Consider the following 19,904-nt stretch of genomic DNA (forward strand, 5'->3'; position numbering starts at 1 on the left):
AACTTGATGTTCGAATTGATATATGGAATCTGCATTTTAGGACCCTTTTATTTATAGATGGGAAGGGTTTGATTAGAAGAGGTGTACGAGCCACAACCGAACAACCATCAAGCCATTTCCACGAGTGACTTAGCCAAAACTTAAGGCTCCTTATGACGATGCGCACGTGCGGAGTGCAAAGTGCGTTCATTGCGATGCGCTAGTCATAAAATGGCTAACACAAAAATCTCATTAGGGTGCGTCATAGTAGTGCACAATTGATTATCTCATTTTAATAGGACAAGCTTATATACAGATTCGGAGTTCTCCACATTTTTAACGTGCGATACTTAATTCCTCTATTCTCAATCACTTTTTCTATGCATTTATATGTACACTACAGCCCCTATATTTGCTGCTTTGGAAATTTAGATGATACATGACCAAACATGTTTGAGAGTAGTAATTTCAGTTTGCTGATGATTTATTTTTCTGTAACGAGTGATGTATATATATCTCCATATGTAACATTTTAGGGGCTGGAATTCCTACAAACACTCTTATCAATTCTTTCCTCGACATAATCGACAGAGGCGCCCGGTGCCTTCTCCGTTTGCAGCTTCTTGTATTTGTACCACGACGCGCATAGCAAATACACCCCGAAGTTTAGAACGCTCAAGAGCGCAAGCAACCAGTAGAAATACTCCAATCTGTCTGTGTTGAGGTTGTTGCTCGACAGCCATCCCCCGCTGGCCTTGTTCACCACATTCACCACCACAGTGCTGGTGTAGTAGCCGAACGCCAAGGAGCACCACGAGATGGCGGTGCCCAGCGACTTCATCCCGGCCGAGCTCTCCGCGTAGAAGAAGTCCAGCAGCCCTACCACCGTAAACATGTCAGCCATCCCGAATATAGCATATTGTATACCCAGCCAGAACACACTCATCGGGAGAGGCCCCGCCGAGTCCACCATGTTGTGCTCCACAGCCACCTTCTTCCTATGTGTCTCGACGACTCCACTCACTGCCATGGAGATTATGGAGAGGACTAGACCCACTCCGACCCTTTGGAGCTGCGTAATGCCTGTCGGGATGCCTGTCAGCCTTCGTGCCAGCGGGACGAAGAAACGGTCGTACGCCGGGAGAAGTATGGACATAAATACAAGGGGGATCACTGGGATTGAGGGGCCTGGAACTTGGAAGCTTCCTAAACTTCTGTCCATTGTCATGCTTTGCTGTATTGTAAATGTCTGCAGCTGAGCCAAGCATGTGTTCATGAAAACGGTGCTCACTATGATCGGAAGCATCCGCATTAAGATCTTCGTTTCTTCCACTTGTGTGATTGTGCACACTCTCCATGACTCTGAACCGCTATACCTCGCAACATCTTCTGAGTTCGACTTCTTTGGGATCGCTGCACGGTCCAGAAACCTGAAACCGCTTCTTCTCAGTTTCGGTTGACGAAAAAGGATGGAACATATATATTTTCACATATTCGTTAAGATGGATAGTTTTCTACGGGCACGATGGACAAAGTTTCTGGGCAACTCTAAAGAACTTGGGTAAAAAAAGGCTTCTCTTTTTTAGATAATGGCATAAAAAAAGCTAAAGATCACTAAAATGTGATAAAATTTTCTCAAAATAAATTTGCTATTAAAAAGAATGCACCCTTACAGAACATGTTCATGTTTCTGTACACGAAAGAAACCTTACTTGAATTGATCGGTTCTCTGAAGAATCTCGTTGTTTCCTGCTTCTTTATCATGAATTTCATGGAGCTCTTGTGCTATCTCTGGTACAGGTAGGTTCCTGTTTCTAACTGCTACTACCAATACCTAGTCATGCAGTGAAAACTTTGTATGAGCCAAGAAAGTTGTATGTTTGGAAAAAAAAAATTGGTGATGATACGTACCTGTAGTATTCGGACTAAGGGGCTCGTACCCTTTGGCACGTTGGTCCGATAAAGCGATCTCCCCATAGCGAGGAACAGAATAGCTGCTGCCACTGCTAGGCCACACACTCCGAAAGACCAATCCCAGCCCTGGTTGGTGCTTATCCACACCAAAAACGTGACCCCAAACATTGCTCCGAATGTGACCGAGAACATGTACCAGTTGAAGAAGCTGGAGAGTGACGCGGCCTCCTTAGGGTCCCTTTCGTCGTATTGATCTGCTCCGAGAGAAGGCAGGGCGGCCTTGATCCCTCCTGTGCCCAGTGCTACCAAGTAAAGCCCTGTGAAGAGTATCGCCTCTTGGTTGCCACTCGCTGATTCACATCCAATCGTTGCATCTTTGCATGGCAAAGGCCTCAGCTGCTTCAAGTGTGCTTGAACTGCTAGCAGACTGTACCCCTGCAAATTCAAACCATTTCATCATTTTGATCAAAATCATTTCAGTTTACATAAATAGGTGAATTTTGTAATTAATTACCAGTATTTCGAAGCAGCCGAAGACGATGCAAGTCTTGAACCTGGACAAGTATGTGTCTGAGATGAATCCTCCGAATAGAGAGAGGAGAAAGGCAGTCCCCATGAAGTTTGTAAGAGTGGTGGCAGACTTGGTTAAGCCGAAGTTCATGTAACCGTAGAAGTAAGTCACTAAGCTCACTCCGTTTGAAAGGAACGCCATCGTCTCCAGTATTGTCATCGCTGCATTACATATATCATAATCACAAACTGTCTGGCATGAAACTAATTACTCTTTTCTTAATTTATTCTCAATTTAATTACCAAAGACAAACACGGTTGCTCTGCTGCCTCCCTTGGCCCCTGCTTGCTGCTTATGTTGGATGTTTTCATTTCCAAGAATCCCCTAAAGCAGGAATCAAGAGAGTTAATTAATGCATGTGGAATTCTAAAATATTGAATAGATAGACTTACCATTTTCATGCAATGCCTTAGCTTGCTCCAATGAGGGCTGAATGCTCCAGCATCTCTTGAAGTGTGTGTTTATATACAAGGCAGAAATGGGTTGAGCACATAGTGACAGCCAATGAATATGAGGAATCTTAGTAATAATTATCCTAGTCAACTGGAAGGGGTGCTCGTTTGTCTCTTATAGTTGCATATCACAAACTCTCAATCTCTCCAGCAGTATTGCAACAACCAACATTGTTAGTTAATTTTTAAGATCGACGTAGATGTTTGACTTCGCTTATTATCACATAATTAGCTTTGACTTCAAACAAAATCAGTGGGGGGTCGAGAATAGAGAAATTAAATACTCCATAAACGATATTTAATATGATGACATATATATAGGTATAATCAAACTATGCGAATACACACACTTATAATATAATAATATATAAATATATGTATATCATAAATAAGCAAATTAAATTTTGTAAAAATAAGACATTTTTATGTAGACATATCGAAAATACCCCAATTTACACACGCCTTCATTTTCTTCTCTCCTACTTGGCTAAAGGCAATGCAAATTAGTGAATTACCTAGCTATAGCTTTCAATTAGAGGAAGCAGCATGGGGGACTTTTATATTGGGATAACTAAGATGAGGGAATTAACGAGAAGGAATTTCATCGTTAAACAAATGCATGTTCAAATGAAGTTCCTTATTGTGAACGACCCTTTTGCAAACAGATACGCATGAAATAAGGTATCGAGAAGTTAATTTACACGCTTCCCTACAATTTGGAATCTCATAAATGAAGTTATACACCTACGATAAGATGACTGATCTTTCCAATTCACGGTTATTTTTTTTTATATATTTGTCTATATTGATGGTATTTCAATGGCATCAAAAAAATATAAATTAGCATGCTGTGTATTTTGGTATTTGCAGTTTATAGCCTCTTTAAAAATTAATTTTAAAAGCTTATAAGCTCCCACTAAAATAAATTTCATTTTTTTTTTAATTTTATAAGCAACAGTTGTTTTGCAAAAATAATCTTACTACAATTTGTTATTTTCATCAAATGCCCTTCCAATTTTATATATTTTCAATGATATAATTTTATAGAGCCGAGCTTGAGCCTGTCAACACTCGACTCGTTAAGCTCGCGAACAATTTGATTGTTCGCGAGCTTGTTCACGAACCTTCAATCGAGTTAGTACACGAGCCTAAATTCGAGCTCGTACAATATTAATTAAGACGTTTTCCCTAAATTTTTAACGAATTCAAGCTCGCATATCATATACATACAAACATCTAACAAGCCGAGCTCGAGATCGAGCTCGAGCTCAACCTCAAATTCGACATTAGCGAGTATCACATGAGCTGCTCGGTAAGTGGGTGACGAGTCGAGCTCGAACAACAAGATAAAAACTCAAATCAAGCTAAAGCCGAGTTCAAACACCCGAATATTTAAACAAGTCGAGCTCAAATCCGCTAGTATTCGGCTCGGCACGACTCATTTACAGCCCTACAAACATCTCCTTAATATATTGTCAGATAAAAGGCAATCGTAGCGATCATGAAAATAGAGTTCATGGGATATGAGGTTGATGAGTTGAGTATCGATCAATCCTCAAGAACACATCCTTGGAAAGGTGTAGAAATTTTCGTTATTAGGGGTGTGTAGAAAATGCGACAAATAAATAAACAATTAAAACCGAGGCTAATGTTATACACTATCTCAGCAAGAAAAAATGCTTTGTTATAGTACACGTGGTTTCATAGTATATGTGTCAAGATACAACTGCTATAACGATAACGAGAAGTTGCACTACAACTCGTATATCCGACGAACTTACAAAATCCTCGGGATTAAGTACTTTTCCTAAGACTTGACTATTGATGGATGAAAAGATAGAAAGAGTTTGATGTTCAAATTGATGAAATCTTCATTTTAAGACCCTTTTATTTATAGGCGAGAAAGGTCTGACTCAAAGAGGTGTACGAGCCATGATCGACCGAACCACCATCCAACAATTTCCACGAGTCACTAAGCCAAAACTTAAAGCTCCTTACAATGATGATACACACGTGCGAAGTGCAAATTGCGCCATTGCGATGTGCTAGCCATAAAATGATTCACACAAAAGTCCTATTAGGGTGTACCATAATGGTGTACACTTGATTATCTCTTTCTAATGGAATAAGATAGGATTGTGCGCGTCGGGCCCTTCGGGTGTCATATTTTGGCCGAGTTCACTACAAAAAAAGCGTTGATTACCGACAGCTAAATGTCGTCGGTAACAAAAGACGGCCGCCGGTAAATAGTGTTACCGGCGGCGATAACGGCGGCAAGATCCCGCCGCTAAAAGGTTCGTCGGCAACGACAATAACGGCGGCGAACATCCGCCGTCGGCAGTTAACGGCGGCGATGCCGCCGGAATTGTCGCCGTTAAACGGCGGAGCCTAGCCGGAGAATTAGCGGCGGCATACACCGCCGCTAGTTACCGAGGGCTATTTTGCCGTCGGTAGAGAGCCACCGGAGTCCGGCTGACCTTGCCGGAAAACTAGCGACGACGATTACCGCGGCGGCGAAACGCCGTCGGTAACAAGCTACCGTCGGCCGGTGGGTCATGCCGGAGGATGGCCGGGTATTTACCGAGGGCAAATTGTCGTCGGTAACTACCGACGGCGTTTTGCCCACGGTAATGTTTTTTATTTTATTTTTTTATTTTATTTTATTTTATTTTATTTTATTTATTTATTTATTTATTTATTTATTTTATTGTATATTGTATATCCACAATTTATTTCCGTATTTATACGGTATTGCATACTTTAGACGAACTTCCCAGTCGGCGACCCGACTTCCCAGTGGGTCACCCATCTTGCTTGTGCTCTGTGTCAAGCACGCTTAACTTTGAAATTCTTTTCGAGTGATCACCAGTACAGAACACTCGTATTATTGATATATCTACATCTATTAATTCATTTAAATGCTATATACTCACTCATATAATTATAATCTTTGAATATGTGGAGATAATACCTGAAATATGTTGTTAATTAGTGAGCGAGTTCGTTTCGGTCCTTATTTTTATCGTCGGTAAAATATTTAATTAATATTTAATAATTAATTAATTAATTTTTTTTTAACATTAATACACCAAAAGTGTTTTAATTTGGTTATTATAATGTGATTTGAATTTATTTGTTTATGTTAAATGCAATCATCATCATCATTGCCATAAATATAACACAATATATATATATATATATATAATAATAATAATATAACATTTCATAAACACATAGCACATAACATTTAATTTAACAAAATTATCCAACATATATAAATTATTCTAACAAACAATTCTTAAACTAATTGATTAAAATTAATATAATTTAAAATTAATCATGCTTCATAATTTAAAATTAATCATGCTTCATAATTTAAAATTAAACTAACAACATATATTAAATAGATTAATATAATTTAAAATTAATCATGCTTCATATAATTTAGTTATAAACAAAATCAATTATAAATTAATTAACTATATATAACAAATAAATCTATTTAATTAATATATAATTAAATACATAAATAAATTCATAATTAAATAAATAAATAAATAAGAGAGCGTACGGTGGTGGTTTCCGGTGGGTGTCGTGAAGAAGGCGGTGAAACGAGGTCGTCGAACTACAATAAATAATATAAGTGAAAATGATATAATTATATATATATATATAATTAAAATTAATGAGATATATATATATATATATATATATATAGATCTAGAGAGAGAGAGAGAGAGAGAGATACCTGCTAGGGCGGCGGCGGCGGCGAAGCAGCAGCGGAAGCAGCAGCAGGCAGGGGAGGGGGGGGTGGATTTTCGTGTGTGTGTGCGGCGCAGAAACTGAAAAAAGAAGGAATCCGCTGCCCTATATTTAAACGGTTACCGACGGCAAATGCCGCCGCTAGCTAGCGGCGGCAACTTTGCCGCCGTTAATTCTATAAAATAAATTATTTAATGCGTATTTTAATATTAACGGCGGCGTCGCCGCCGCTAGCTAACGGCGGGAAATTTGCCGTCGGTAGATGGCTGGTAAATTCGAAAGTTCGGGTCGCCTGGACTGCCGCCGCCGTGCCGCCGTTAGCTACCGACGGCAAAATAGCCGCCGGTAGTTTTCGCCGGTAAAAACGCGTTTTTTTGTAGTGGTTTACCGTACCTCCGGCCCGGTTAGGCGGCCGTAATATTTTGTTACGTTCTACCGCTCTTACGCCAGAAAGAAAAGAGTTCTCCAAATTTCTAATGTGTGATAATTAATTTTCCCACATTTTCAAGCACTTATTTTATGCATTACTATGTCATTAATTCATTCCATCTTAAAAATGAACAATCAAATATTATTAAATTTATATATTCGAGACGTAGATTTCAAATTTATTTATGTCTCGATAAATTACAACGCATTTATCATAATTAATTAATGAATTAATTGTCATTTATTTACAAAGTTTCCAGAAAGACAAATGAATAACTTCATAGCTTTTTAGTTATTAATTTTACGTGATGAATAACTTCATAGCTTTTAAGTTATTAATTTTGCAGGAATATTAATTTTACGTGATGAATTGATGTCTACAACAAAGACGAAGAATCTCGTGAATGTAGTCAGGTTTGACTAACTATATTTAAGAATAGTGAGGGGTCAGCAATTGGCCGGCCGACAACAACATTTGTATTTTGAATCTTTCTTAACTTTATATAATTAGGTGTAGGCTTCAACAAAAATATAATATTATATCAAAGTTTTCAACAAAAGAGAGAGTAATAATGCAGGCTTAGCTAGTGATGTAATATTATGCTATATTTTGTCAACTCTATGCTTTACATAAAAGACAATAATCGCAAACATGTTTTTCCCGTTGTTGATGAGTGATGACTAACCAAAAAACATTAACGCAGAAGATGCTTTGAACCGCCAACCTCGTAATATAACTCATTATATTTCTCATTCCCTCTGTAAAACATCTTACTAAATATTCATATTTATTTGGGTGAGATTTTTATCTAGCCCTTTGAATAAAATAAATAAGTTTTGTATCACACTCCATAAATAAATAAGTTTTGTAGCACATTCTTAATGGTCCCCACCAAATCTTTGATTTATTTAAAAATTTTGTTTTCTTTAAACAATAAAAAACGTGGCTGATAGAATCTTCTATCATTATCACGATTTGTCTTATTATGTCTCTCTCTCTCTCTCCAAATCGTGATCTGATAGTTTATCTTTTAGGGTTTAGGGTTTCTTTTCTTGCATGTACACGATTTGGAAGCATGAATCGTGAGGATCGGCTGAAAAGTGGTCAAACAAGAATCTTGTTTCAAATCATTCCCCAAAAAAAAGAATCTTATGCAAATATTGAGAAGACCGTGCACTATACACGGCTCTCTCTCTCTCTCTTCTATTATTCAGCTTCCAAATTCAAAAAAAAAGAGAGACAAAAACCTTAAGGACCGTGCACTCCATACACTCCATACACGCCTCTCTCTCTCTCTAAGAAACTCAAGCCCACCGTGCACTCCATAAACTCAAGCCACTATGAGTTCAACGGAATCAGATTACGATGGGGAAGAAGCACATAGAGGAAGTCGCCCGAGTACATCAAGGAGGAGTGAAAAATACCCGACGCCGAATCCGGTAAGTAATCGTGGCATTTATTTGTCAAAATTTGAGTTTCTGTGTTTTGAATTGTTAAATTTGATTATTAGGTACACGGTTTTAGCATTTTTTAGACAATTATGTTGATAATTTACGAAATTTGGAATCTGGAAATTATTTTGAACAACCGTGTACAACCGTGTACGGTTCTTCAGTACACGGTTGTACACGGTTAGACAATTATGTTACACGGTTAGGATTAATTGATGTAATATGTCTTAATTGTGTATTTTTAACGTATAAAGGTATTTTTCGTACACGATTTAACCGTGTACAGCCGTACACGGTTTGTTCATCCATACACGGTTTATCTAAAATCGTACACGGTTGATTATAAATCATGTTGTATGCCCTAATTGTGTATTTTAGACGTATAGAGGTATTTTTTGTACACGATTTAACCGTGTACAACCGTGTACAACCGTACACGGTTAGGGTATCCGTACACGGTCATACACGGTTGTACACGGTTGGTCTAGAATCTGTACACGGTTGATATTTTGTGATACTGATCATCATTTTGAATTAATTGCAGCCTCCGAGGCATGCTTGGTTACGTCCGTGCATGCAAGGTTATGCCGGACGAATCAATCACTACATCAAGGATAAAACACTGAAGGAAGTGGAGACCTGTCTGACGCATTACCGGCGTTTTGAACAATTTAAGATAGGTCCGTTTGGGCATTTACTTAAGTTGAAGAGGCAGGATAGTGCGAATGCAGCACTGCACCAGCTTCTTGCACGGGAGTTGTATGACGAAGCATTCGGTCCGTGGGAGAAGTGGTTCCACGTTGGTGGACACGACATTCGATTCAGCGCACTGGAGTATTGTCTGGTGACCGGGTTGTGCTTCGGGCCATCACCGCAGCGTTTTGATCCTAATGTGGATCACCGTGTTGGGAAGGAGAGTGTATGGCACCGAGTTTTTAAAGGCAAGAAGGTGGAAGTGAAGGATCTGCGCAAGCGGTTCGTTAGCCGCAGTATGGGCAATATTGCCGAGGATTATTTGAAGGTGGCCAATATTCTCGTGGCGTATGATCTCGTCTTTTGTCGGGATTATAAAAACGTGCACGATTGGGTGTGGGCACTGGTAGAGGAAGATCAGCAGTGGTCCGTCAAAATCAGCAGTGGATAGCTCGGGGACATACGAGGCTCGTTGCAGGCGTGACACGGGAGAGAACGCCGATAGCTTTTCTGGATTTTTATGTAAGTTTTTGACAGAATAATTTATGTTTATGTATATACAACTACCTATAAATTAATCATGAATCTGTGATTGTAGGAGACCCTTTTCAGAGAGTTCAGGTCGTTGCATCCGGATGAGCCAGATTGGGACAACATTCGGGATCGACACGGATACGAGGAGTGGGTGGTGCCCGAAAAGCTGATCGCCATGTTTCATGGAACTGATTCAGGCCATACATGGCCTTGGTTGGAAGCGAAAGAGGTAAGTATAATATAAACATATTTTGGAATTTTTTAACTGAAATACGTAACGTTTCTAAATATTTTTCATATTGTGTTGCAGATTTTTGCTATGTGCAATCTCGATAAGAGTCATTGGTGTACTGTGGTTATATCTATCTCCGCATGGGAGGTGAGAGTGTATGACTCACTGATACATGTGGAAGGTGCACGAAAGCGTCGAGAAAATGCAATGAAGCCAATCACTCGCCTGATGCCTAAATTGCTGCACACTGTGGGTTATTATACACACAATACCGTGAGGTATGTTGCCGCTCCAGATAGGCCTATGAAAGTCGTCATTATGCCAATCAGAGAGCAATTCATCCAAGAAGATAGTGTAAGTTGTGGTGTGTTTGCATGTGCTTATCTGGATCGTTTGATTTGTGGCGCACCAACACGTGAGCAGCTGAGGACACCCGCACAGATACAAAAGTTTCGACAAATTATAGCTATTAGGATATGGGAGTTGTGTATGGATCCTCCCCCTATTCATTTCAGTTGATGAACATTTTTTTTGTGTTTAAAACGAATGTCTGTTAAAATACACTTGATTTGCTGTTGTTTTGTGGTTTGATTTTAGCTTATGTTTGGTGGTTTGCTGTTTTTGTGTTTGGCATGGTTGTTGGTTGTTAAAATACGGTTGATTTTATGACTTGTTGGTGTTTTTGGGGTGAACAAAGGCTAAATGGACTTTGTACACGGTTAGACCCTAACCGTGTACAGGTTCTCGAAACCGTGTACGCAACCGTGCACGGAAGAACTCGAACAGCCAATTGCCGACCCGCTTCGACAGCCACATGCAACTTTCCCTCTACTACCTCAGTCAACTCATGTGACCTCGATGCAGCCGAGATGCGTCGCCTATCGAACCATTTCTCCATAATGGCTCGATAGGTCTCGATCAATGAAGCAACCGGGAGTCGTCGTGCCCACAAAAGTCTACTGTTCATCGTCTCGGCAGCATTCGACGTCATGAAGCTCGTGCGTCGTACAGGGCACTTGGACCTGGCCCATCTCTCCACACCAATAGTGTCGAGGCGTGTGTGCGCGTTGACTTTCAGTAATTGAAGCGCAGAAAAATTCCTTTGAAAGTCGTCTGATCGATAGGAATATGCCGCTGCTTTGAAGACTGCAGCTACATGCTGCCCATAATGCGCGAGATTCTTCTGGATATGGTAATAGCACAACCCGTGAGGGACGTTCGGGTAGACACACTCCACAGCATTTCTGATGCTCTTGTGCTGATCAGACACAATCAAGAGATCATCCGGCTGACCAAAGCAAGTCCGCAGTCGGTGGAAGAACCAAGTCCAAGACTCGTCGTTCTCGATAGGACCAAGCCCAACTGCGAGAGGAAATATTGCTTCGTTCCCATCCTTTGTAACAGCGACGAACAAAATGCCGCCGTTCCTTCCCTTCAGATGGGTCCCGTCTACGACGATGACCGGCCTCAAGTAACCCTTCTCAAAGGCAGCCACGCTCTGTCCAAGTGCAACAAACATATGATGAAACTTGCCATCGTCCTTCATCTCAAGGTCGTATAATGTGCCGGGATTACTCATTCTCAGCATATACAAATACGATGGAAGCATCTGATACGAGTTCCCAAAATCACCATACGTCATCTCAATCGCGATGTTTCTTGCACGGAGAGCGAAGCTGTAATTGATCTCAATACCGAATAAGCGCTGCATCTCTGAAATCATCTCCTTCGGCTTCAAAACGACCCCCTCGCCTACCAATTTCCGTGCAAAATATCTTCCAACAACCCTCGCCGGAATCTGTCTCGGGGCAGTGCGATTCAAATCCGTGTGGCAGGTATGATCCATCACCACCTTGATCACTCTCCAGATCGATGCACTCTGAACGGCTCGCAGCATGAACGGACAACCGTTGCCATGCTTGCAAACAAACCACAAACGGGTCGTACTGGAACGATGCACGGCGTACTCCACGTGATTCTCCATATGGTACAGGCCAACAGCGATTGCCAAATCATCCTTCGACCGGAATAGAGCCCCCACTGATAATATCCCGCTCTCCAATACGTTACAATCCTCCCAACCTAATGCCGGCGCATCATCAAAATCGAGGACTGGAATCCCCCAATCACGTGCCTCAAGCTGCTGAACTCCAACACGAGGCTCGACATCGGGCTGATCATCCGATGTGAAATTCTGAGGCCCTGTCTGTCTCCACGCTTCCTGTTCAGTCGACACTGAATCCAATATCTCTCTGCGTCGTATCGCCTCTTCTTCCTCATCCGAAGACTCGGACTCGTCTTCCTCCTCCTGGGACGATGAATCGTCCCTACTATCATCGTGTGTAGGGATACTTCTTCCAATGTCCGTCTCAATAGGAAACATAGTAGACCGATGTCCCTCATAATATACCCGCTCTTGAGTCTGAGGAACCGGAGCCGCAGATTGTTTGCCCTTCTCGATCACGTAAACAACGGGATATTTCTTATGCTCGGAAATCAGCCGGTTCAAATCCGAATCAGTCTTCAAAGCCACTTTTATTTTTCGCCCTTCGTCCGTGGTCGATGTGTAGAAAAGCATATAAGTGGATCGACCATCCTCGTTTAATTGATCGTGCACCTCTTGCATCAACTTCGCATGACAAAGGTCTTCATTAGACATGTACACGACAACCTCATCGCCTCCTTCATACTCGGTTAATTTCCACTGACCACTGTGCCGTATAACGATTGCTTGAAACGACATCTGCTTCAAAACGACAAAAATACAACATTTAAATACACAAACAGGAAACCGTGTACCCCAATACATCAACGGAATATACAAACATGCTAAAAATAACATCAAAATCATATTCAACCCAACCGTGTACAGCAAATTCGACCACCGTGTACAACCGTGTACACAACCGTGTACACGGAAACCCTAACCGTGTACAGCAGAACACTAAGGGTTCAAAAATAAGATAATTTGCGTACAGAGTGTTTTTTTATGCCTTTTTTTAGTCCAAAACATGTAATAAGTCATATATATAACATAATTATTGAAATAAACAACAAAAAATCACTAAAATACAAACCGTGTACAACCGTGTACTCAAGAACACAAACCGTGTACAGCCGAAATTTAAAAAAAAATATGTATTTCACATACCTTATGTAATACAAGCCTTTAGATGATTTTTTTTTTATATTCGGAGCAACCGTGTACTACCGTGTATGTGTTTCGAGAGGATTTTCTTCTTCTTTCTTGTTCAAATGAGTGATGAATGAACATTTGGTTGGTATTCTTCATTAACTACCTACCAGCAACCGTGTACGGACCAATTAAGTTCGTAAATTTAAGGTTGTTTCCTTAACAAGTGTGTATGACTTTGAGTTGGTATAAATGCACCCAACAACCGTGTGATATGGTTTTAATTCCCACATAAAATCACGCCATAAATTCATGTGCACCCATAATATGTCACCCATAAATTCATGTACACAAGATATCAGCCTTATGGGAATCAAAATTTCTCACATAAAATCACGCCATTTTAACGTGAATAGAGAGAGAATCAGATTTTGGTTTTACTTTCTTATTTTTAAATCAAAAATAACTAATATGTCACTATCATTCACTTTATTGACTTGTACTTATGTACTTTAGGTCAAATGTGCTACAAAACTTATTTTTTTATGGGGTGTGATACAAAACTTATTTATTTTATCAAAAATGCTACTACTATGTATTGTCACTATTTATTTCTCATTCCGTCTATAAAATATCTTACTAAATATTCATTTTATATTCATATTTAGAAATGAATTGATTAATTAAAATAAAATAAATAGTTACTATATCACTAATAAATTTATCTAAAGAATAGAGTAAAGTTATTTTTAAAAAACAAATAATAAAATAAAAAAAGGTCTTGATTTTATTCCGAGCTCCCTTGATTAATAATTTGAGATACCAAACGCATAGATAACCCCAAATTATTTAGTTATCTAAACTTATAAGTTCTACCAAATATGCACTAAGAGCACCCATAATGGGGGACTCGAGAGCCGGAGGGCACCGCGGCGCGCTACAGGCGCTCCCGATGCAGAGACGAATAGGATTGGGAGAGTGCTCCGCACGGTCAAATCAAAAAAATTCAGCGAATAAAAAAAAAATGAATTGATTATTATGCTCAATATATGTCTTGATTATTTTCTTGCCAATGATAAAAGAAATGATGATAGTGACTAATGGATCAATTAAAATGAAAAGTAGTGGATTCATTAATGACAATATATGTAAATATAATAATTGTAAGGATAATAATAATGAAATATTATGTGGAAAAATGAAAATTCAAAAATAGGACAATGTTTCGTGGAGTATCATTTGCTGAAGTGATTCGTGAAGTATAATCTTTGTTTTGTTTTGATCAAGAAATGATAAAGAACGAAGCCTTTTATACTTTTTAACCCTACCATAAATTTACACAGCTACATTATAATTAGGCATAAACTAATTAAATAGGAAGAAAATTAATTTATTTAATTTATTTTTTAAATAAAAATAATTATTATTTTGCAATATTATCCATATTACAATTACTTTTTTGAAATATTTTTTTTATTTAAAAATATCATTGTTTATGGGATTAGTCGTAAAAAATAGTCCAAATTTTAACATCATGGTGACTTTTTAGCCGGAATTTACAATTATTACAAAAATAACATGTTTTTATCTCTATTATTCAACTTATAACTCGAATCAAAATTTCCAACCAAATTAGATTGATCGTCCGAATAAGTTCTATACATCTAGACACCTACCCAACTGAACTTTGATTTTGGTTATAAATTTCGATATATTTGTATTTTTTATCTAAAAATAAATTGAATAATAGAGATAAAATTGGGCTAGTTTTATAATAATTATAAATTCAGATTACAAAGTCACAATCAAATCAAAATTCAAATTATTTTATAAGAATAACCCAATTTTTTATTTGACTAATTTATGATTAACCAATCAAGTGTTCAACTCCTACCACTACTCTTAACAAAAAAGCACACAAGGTTAACTAAACGGAAAACGCGATATTAATTTCCACTTGAAAACCATAAATTCTGACAGAAATATCACACAAGTTTCTCTCAACTCAAACCTGGGAAGCTTACATTCATTAGGATCAAAACATTACGATAACATCCATCATATAAACTCCAAATACCTTAGAGAAGATAGGGTAGCATCTCTTCTCAACCATCAGTTTGGTTTGAAAAACTTGAGCTTGAGGCCACTGTTGACCATGCTCCAAATGCCACCGATTGAAAAGGCCAAGCTAAAGGCGATACCCAACCATCCAAGAATCCAGTTACAATACCAGTTGAAGCTGTATTTGGCTGGCTTTTTTATGAGAACCCACATGAAACACGGGTACGCAAACGTGACTGGAAGAGTAAGTCCTCCTAGTAAACCAGCAAGGCTCGACAAAAACGGGAGTGCAACGCCTATGAATAAGTTGACAAACCCGTAGAACACTCTGAAACCAGACCGGACCCAGATTGAGCATGGTCGGTTAGTCCTGCTCGTATAACCTGCTTCAAAGCTGTCAAATACTGGCATCGAGTAGATCTGGAAGCTACTCAAACAGTTGAAGACAACAAGAAGGAACGTTACAGCGAGAAGGCCCCTAGGAATGTCGTGACTGTGGAATCCAAACAGTGCATTTAGAATTCCTCCAGAAGGCATCTGCATTAATAAGAAAAACACTATGATTCAGCTTAAATGTGCCCTAGCACTTGAACATAAATTGTACTTGTAAGAAATTATTTACTAAAGAAATGTCAAACTGAGGGAAAATTAAACAACAAAAGCGAAAAGTTGGAAAGGTGACAAAAACATTGTTCACACTAGCATATCACTCTACCTTTTAGTCATATTTTGATTGATTTTCAAAATTTTGAATTTGTGGCTACCAATGTCAGTGTATAAAGACCAAGAGATTGTATAAGTATTAAAGCAAGCAACAGCTACTTGCATATCATTATAGTTAGAAAAGCAGTTTCACTTGTATTGAAATTTCTTATGAGGTAAGCAAGGGAGAAAGGAAAGACATACGAGATTTCCGTAAGCCCAATAACCTCCAATTGCAACAGGAAATATGCACATAGCTATGAAGACATAGGCAACCTTTGCTCCTCTCCACATTGGCACATGAGCTGGTTTCTTGAAGGTTGACGGCATTGTTGCCTGGGAAGATATCAGACAACTGATTTCATAAATTTGAATATATATAACAACAAACTCACTCATTTGACACAAGTGTATATAAAGGTTTGTGAGGTGTGAATATGGACGCACACCTGAATTTCCAGGACTAAGTTGTGGCCTCGGAAAGCAAATGCTATGATTCCAAGTGCATTGAGGACAGAAAAAAAGGAAGCTGTTAAGGTAGGCATTGAGATTGGTTCATATGACATGGAGGGGGGTCGTTTTTGGCTAACAGATTGCACCCACACCATGGTGCAGTATGTAATTGCCGTGACAGCGCCTACAAGTGAGAGCCCTGCAATGGAGTTGAGATTTGGGAGTTGGGATAACACGATGCACAGAGATGTGAATACCAGATACCACTCAACCGTTGTCAGAGGATTCGAGGAACACAGTGGACCACACACGATCTGGAAGAATAATTTCATGGTCTCTCCTCCAACCAGAATTAGAGCAGTTGCAGTCCCAGCTGAAAGGTAAACGGTTGGAAATAGAGCAAGCCAGACACCTAACCGCTCCCCTAAAAGAATGAAGTACGTATATCATAAGTAAACATATTAAAGAGACATTATGGGTAACATCAGGGCTGCATTTTAGGCATGGCAAGATTCTATTTACATTAGAAACGTCAATTTGAATATGTTTTCTTGTTTTATATTATTTCATTTCTTTCATCCAAAACTTTTCAAAAATTATCAATGTCCAACTAGCTAATAAGATTGTGTCCGGGTCTTTGAATTGTTTTCCTCAAGCATTATAGTGTCCGTCATCCTATATACATGCTTCTTCAAATTTAAGCTTAATCTACTACTTTGATTATGCAGCCAAACAATGGGATATGCATAATGCAAATAATAAAATGGTATGCAGCTTTTGTATTTTAAATTTCACACTCCCCAAAAAAAAAACTACTACGTTTTGATGTCCATACTATTTTCCAAAAAAGAGGTCTGTTGAATTTACGATTAATCCAGCACGCAAACTGGAGATTTTATTTTTCTGTTTCTCAATTATAAAAGCACTCACCAAACGCTGCTTGAGCTAGTTCTACATATCGGTTATATCTTTTTCCTGGAACTGCTTCGTGCAGCTGAACAAGTATCCACAACGTGTATAATTGCCAGAAGTAGGCTATGATCAACGATATTATCCCCCAACTCCTGGAAAATAAATAGAAATAGTAAGAGAAAACAGAAGTAGGCTATGATCAAGGGTATTTGAGGAACTTCCATCCATTCACAGAGATGTCCACAGGGATAGGGTGAAGGATTGAGAAACATAAATCCACAACATGAATTTTGAATATCAGGAATGGAACATCTAGGTTGAGTATTACCATATGGTGCCAAGGGAATTTTGATTGATTAAACAGTTATCCGCATCATATAAGTTGATATGAAATGCCAAATCTGAACTATGCTATACATGTGCTATTTTAACTGAGAAAAGAATTGCACTAAGATGAGGGGGTAGAAAAAGAAAATTTGATATAATTAAATGAAAAAGAACTCTGATATTAATCAAATACAAGACCGGGCGCCAACTATCACTTTTGAAAAAGGAAAAAGAGGAAATATATTTTTGGCGGACCCAATTGAAAGCGACGGCATTTTCTTTCAAAAAATAAAAAATAGTATAAAGTTGAGAAAGAACATCATTTCAGATCTTTTTTGGGTTCCACTAAAATCGTATTCATTATTCGGAATCAAGAGGAACCAGAACCAAACTCAAACCAGAAGTTGGATATTCAATTGCGTTCGAGCTCTCTATTCTACTAATTGACCTAAAATCCATTGCAACGTGCCAGTGGATATTCAACAACATTCAAGCTCTGAGCAAGATGCTTTTGCACACAGCTAAAATCTCAAATGTAGCAAATAATTCAGCTAGCAGATTATCCATGGTACTGAAAAGCACTAAAAATTAGCGATAGAATCACTGAATTTGTTTAATGTGGAGAGCAACTGCTTATTAAAATGGAGGTGAATAATAGTAATAGGGTTGAAAGAGTACCATCCGAGAAAAGAGAAGGCGACGGGAAGCAGCAAGGCCTGGAAGCCGACGCCGGCGTTGAGGTTGTGGAAAGCGGCGTAATGGGCGTTGCCGTTGCGCGACTCGGTGATGGGGAGCCAGGCGTCTTGGGGGTTGAGCTTGGTGAGGTGGCCGACCTCCTCCAAATAGCCTTTCATGTTTACCAGCACCCTCTTCATGGGGGTGCCGATGGGGCTGAGGAACCGGGGGGAAATGAAGGACGTCGGGGTCCACGACTTGGCGGTGCTCACCCCTGCCTCCTTCCGCGGCGACCTCTGCCCCGACGGAGTCAGTATCTCCGGCGTCGAGGCGCGTGGCGTCGCCGGTATGGATATCAACTCCGTTTCTGGTCTCTCCTCCATAATGTGATCCTTGTTTGGGTTTTGGGTTATGGTCGCAGCTCAGTGGGGGGGGTTACATGCCAATCGATTTGGGAAATCTGTGTTGGCGTGCTGCGCTCTCTTTTTGCGAGTTGCTGCTTTTATGCGCGAATCTCGGTGAGAGAGAGAGAGGTGGGACCTGTGAGTCTGAGGTCTGACTGGAGTTTTGAAATTGTAGCGAGGCATGAATGAGTAATCTGGAGTGGGTGGGGGACTCGGCGTGGAATCGCTATCATGCCATACCAAATTCTATTCACAAACTCCCTCCTTTATGTTGCTTTATGTTTTAATCCATAAATATATACCTACTATTCATGTCCAAAAATATTTATTTTCATAAAACTATTTCTAAGTGTCTGATGAAACACATTATTTCATTGGACGACAATACTCCATTTCATACGGCCAGCAACCAAAAAGCAATAAATTCAACGTATCTTTATCAAAATGATACCATGAGACTGACTAATTTAAACTTTCACCCTTTACTTGTGCTGAATGGTTTTGCGAAAGATATGTACCGGTGACTATTGATAGTCGCGACGTTACTCGTATTTATGCATATTTTCTTTTTTGGTACGTCTCTAAAGTTATACACATTCTATTTTTTGACATTATTTTATACTTCATTCGTTCGCGATATCGTTTTCACATTTATTATTCGTCCGCGATATCGTTTCCACTTCCATTTATAAAAGTAGGATCCACAAACTTTCACTTACAATAATAGTGAGACCCAAACTCCACTCACTACAATATTCACTACTATACACTACTTTTTTTTAAATTCGTGTAGTCCACAATGTGAAAACGATATCGCGGACGGTAAGAGTACATAATTTTTACAATAGCCTCAATATGTGATCATTTCTCCACTATCAATACTTCAAATAACTTTTTATTAAAACTCATAACGTGATCAACTATGCATATTTATGGGAAGCAGATGCAGTGTATCTTTATATACTGCCTCTATCCCTGAAAAATGTATCATTTGAATAACAATATCCTATATTTTAAGAAATATTTGGTAAATAATGTACTATTAAGTAAAAAAGAAGCCTACTACTTTTTAGGCATGGTGTTTTTAAAAATCAGAATGTAATAACTTATGTATTGTTATGTCCCAAAATAAACGTGATATATTTTTAAAGGATAAATGAATATGAAAAAGTGATATATTTTTCAGGGATAGAGAGGTATTAAATAATGTACATTTTTG

At 38.9% G+C, this 19,904-nt stretch overlaps 4 protein-coding genes across 4 annotated transcripts; 1 reads left to right on the forward strand and 3 right to left on the reverse strand.

Annotated features, from left to right (window-relative positions):
• Window positions 1-307: 307 nt before the first annotated feature.
• Window positions 308-2,996, reverse strand: LOC131010398 (protein NRT1/ PTR FAMILY 4.5-like). The gene is made up of 6 exons (XM_057937898.1): window positions 2,857-2,996; window positions 2,707-2,788; window positions 2,408-2,625; window positions 1,891-2,328; window positions 1,692-1,813; window positions 308-1,409 (listed from the first exon to the last, which is right to left on the reverse strand). Exons 1-6 carry the CDS (start codon window positions 2,863-2,865, stop codon window positions 512-514), a joined length of 1,767 nt encoding a protein of 588 aa, XP_057793881.1. The 5' UTR covers window positions 2,866-2,996; the 3' UTR covers window positions 308-511.
• A 5,452-nt stretch (window positions 2,997-8,448) lies between these two features.
• LOC131009759 (uncharacterized) lies at window positions 8,449-10,589 on the forward strand. The gene is made up of 5 exons (XM_057937168.1): window positions 8,449-8,547; window positions 9,104-9,600; window positions 9,663-9,774; window positions 9,851-10,015; window positions 10,097-10,589. The coding sequence occupies exons 1-5, from the start codon at window positions 8,449-8,451 to the stop codon at window positions 10,535-10,537; spliced, it is 1,314 nt and encodes a 437-aa protein (XP_057793151.1). The 3' UTR covers window positions 10,538-10,589.
• A 75-nt stretch (window positions 10,590-10,664) lies between these two features.
• On the reverse strand, window positions 10,665-11,564 carry LOC131009760 (uncharacterized). Its single transcript, XM_057937169.1, has one exon. The coding sequence runs from the start codon at window positions 11,562-11,564 to the stop codon at window positions 10,665-10,667; it is 900 nt and encodes a 299-aa protein (XP_057793152.1).
• Window positions 11,565-15,079: 3,515 nt separating this feature from the next.
• LOC131010399 (lysine histidine transporter-like 8) lies at window positions 15,080-19,064 on the reverse strand. Its single transcript, XM_057937899.1, has 5 exons — window positions 18,285-19,064; window positions 17,298-17,431; window positions 16,364-16,791; window positions 16,119-16,250; window positions 15,080-15,749 (listed from the first exon to the last, which is right to left on the reverse strand). Exons 1-5 carry the CDS (start codon window positions 18,662-18,664, stop codon window positions 15,264-15,266), a joined length of 1,560 nt encoding a protein of 519 aa, XP_057793882.1. The 5' UTR covers window positions 18,665-19,064; the 3' UTR covers window positions 15,080-15,263.
• Window positions 19,065-19,904: the final 840 nt, after the last annotated feature.

The sequence above is a fragment of the Salvia miltiorrhiza genome, chromosome 2, assembly GCF_028751815.1.
Source record: "Salvia miltiorrhiza cultivar Shanhuang (shh) chromosome 2, IMPLAD_Smil_shh, whole genome shotgun sequence".
Lineage (NCBI taxonomy): Eukaryota > Viridiplantae > Streptophyta > Magnoliopsida > Lamiales > Lamiaceae > Salvia > Salvia miltiorrhiza.

Coding starts and splice junctions, on each gene's coding strand:
- LOC131009759 (XM_057937168.1), top strand. CDS start 8,449: ATGAGTTCAACGGAATCAGATTACGATGGGGAAGAAGCACATAGAGGA. Junction 9,601..9,662: donor GTGGCCAATATTCTCGTGGC/GTATGATCTCGT, acceptor GGGCACTGGTAG/AGGAAGATCAGCAGTGGTCC. Junction 10,016..10,096: donor CTTGGTTGGAAGCGAAAGAG/GTAAGTATAATA, acceptor ATTGTGTTGCAG/ATTTTTGCTATGTGCAATCT.
- LOC131010398 (XM_057937898.1), bottom strand. Junction 2,626..2,706: donor AGCAACCGTGTTTGTCTTTG/GTAATTAAATTG, acceptor TATGTAATGCAG/CGATGACAATACTGGAGACG. Junction 1,814..1,890: donor CCTTAGTCCGAATACTACAG/GTACGTATCATC, acceptor CTGCATGACTAG/GTATTGGTAGTAGCAGTTAG.
- LOC131010399 (XM_057937899.1), bottom strand. CDS start 18,664: ATGGAGGAGAGACCAGAAACGGAGTTGATATCCATACCGGCGACGCCA. Junction 17,432..18,284: donor GCCTTCTCTTTTCTCGGATG/GTACTCTTTCAA, acceptor TTTATTTTCCAG/GAGTTGGGGGATAATATCGT. Junction 16,792..17,297: donor ACTAGCTCAAGCAGCGTTTG/GTGAGTGCTTTT, acceptor TCATTCTTTTAG/GGGAGCGGTTAGGTGTCTGG.
- LOC131009760 (XM_057937169.1), bottom strand. CDS start 11,564: ATGAAGGACGATGGCAAGTTTCATCATATGTTTGTTGCACTTGGACAG.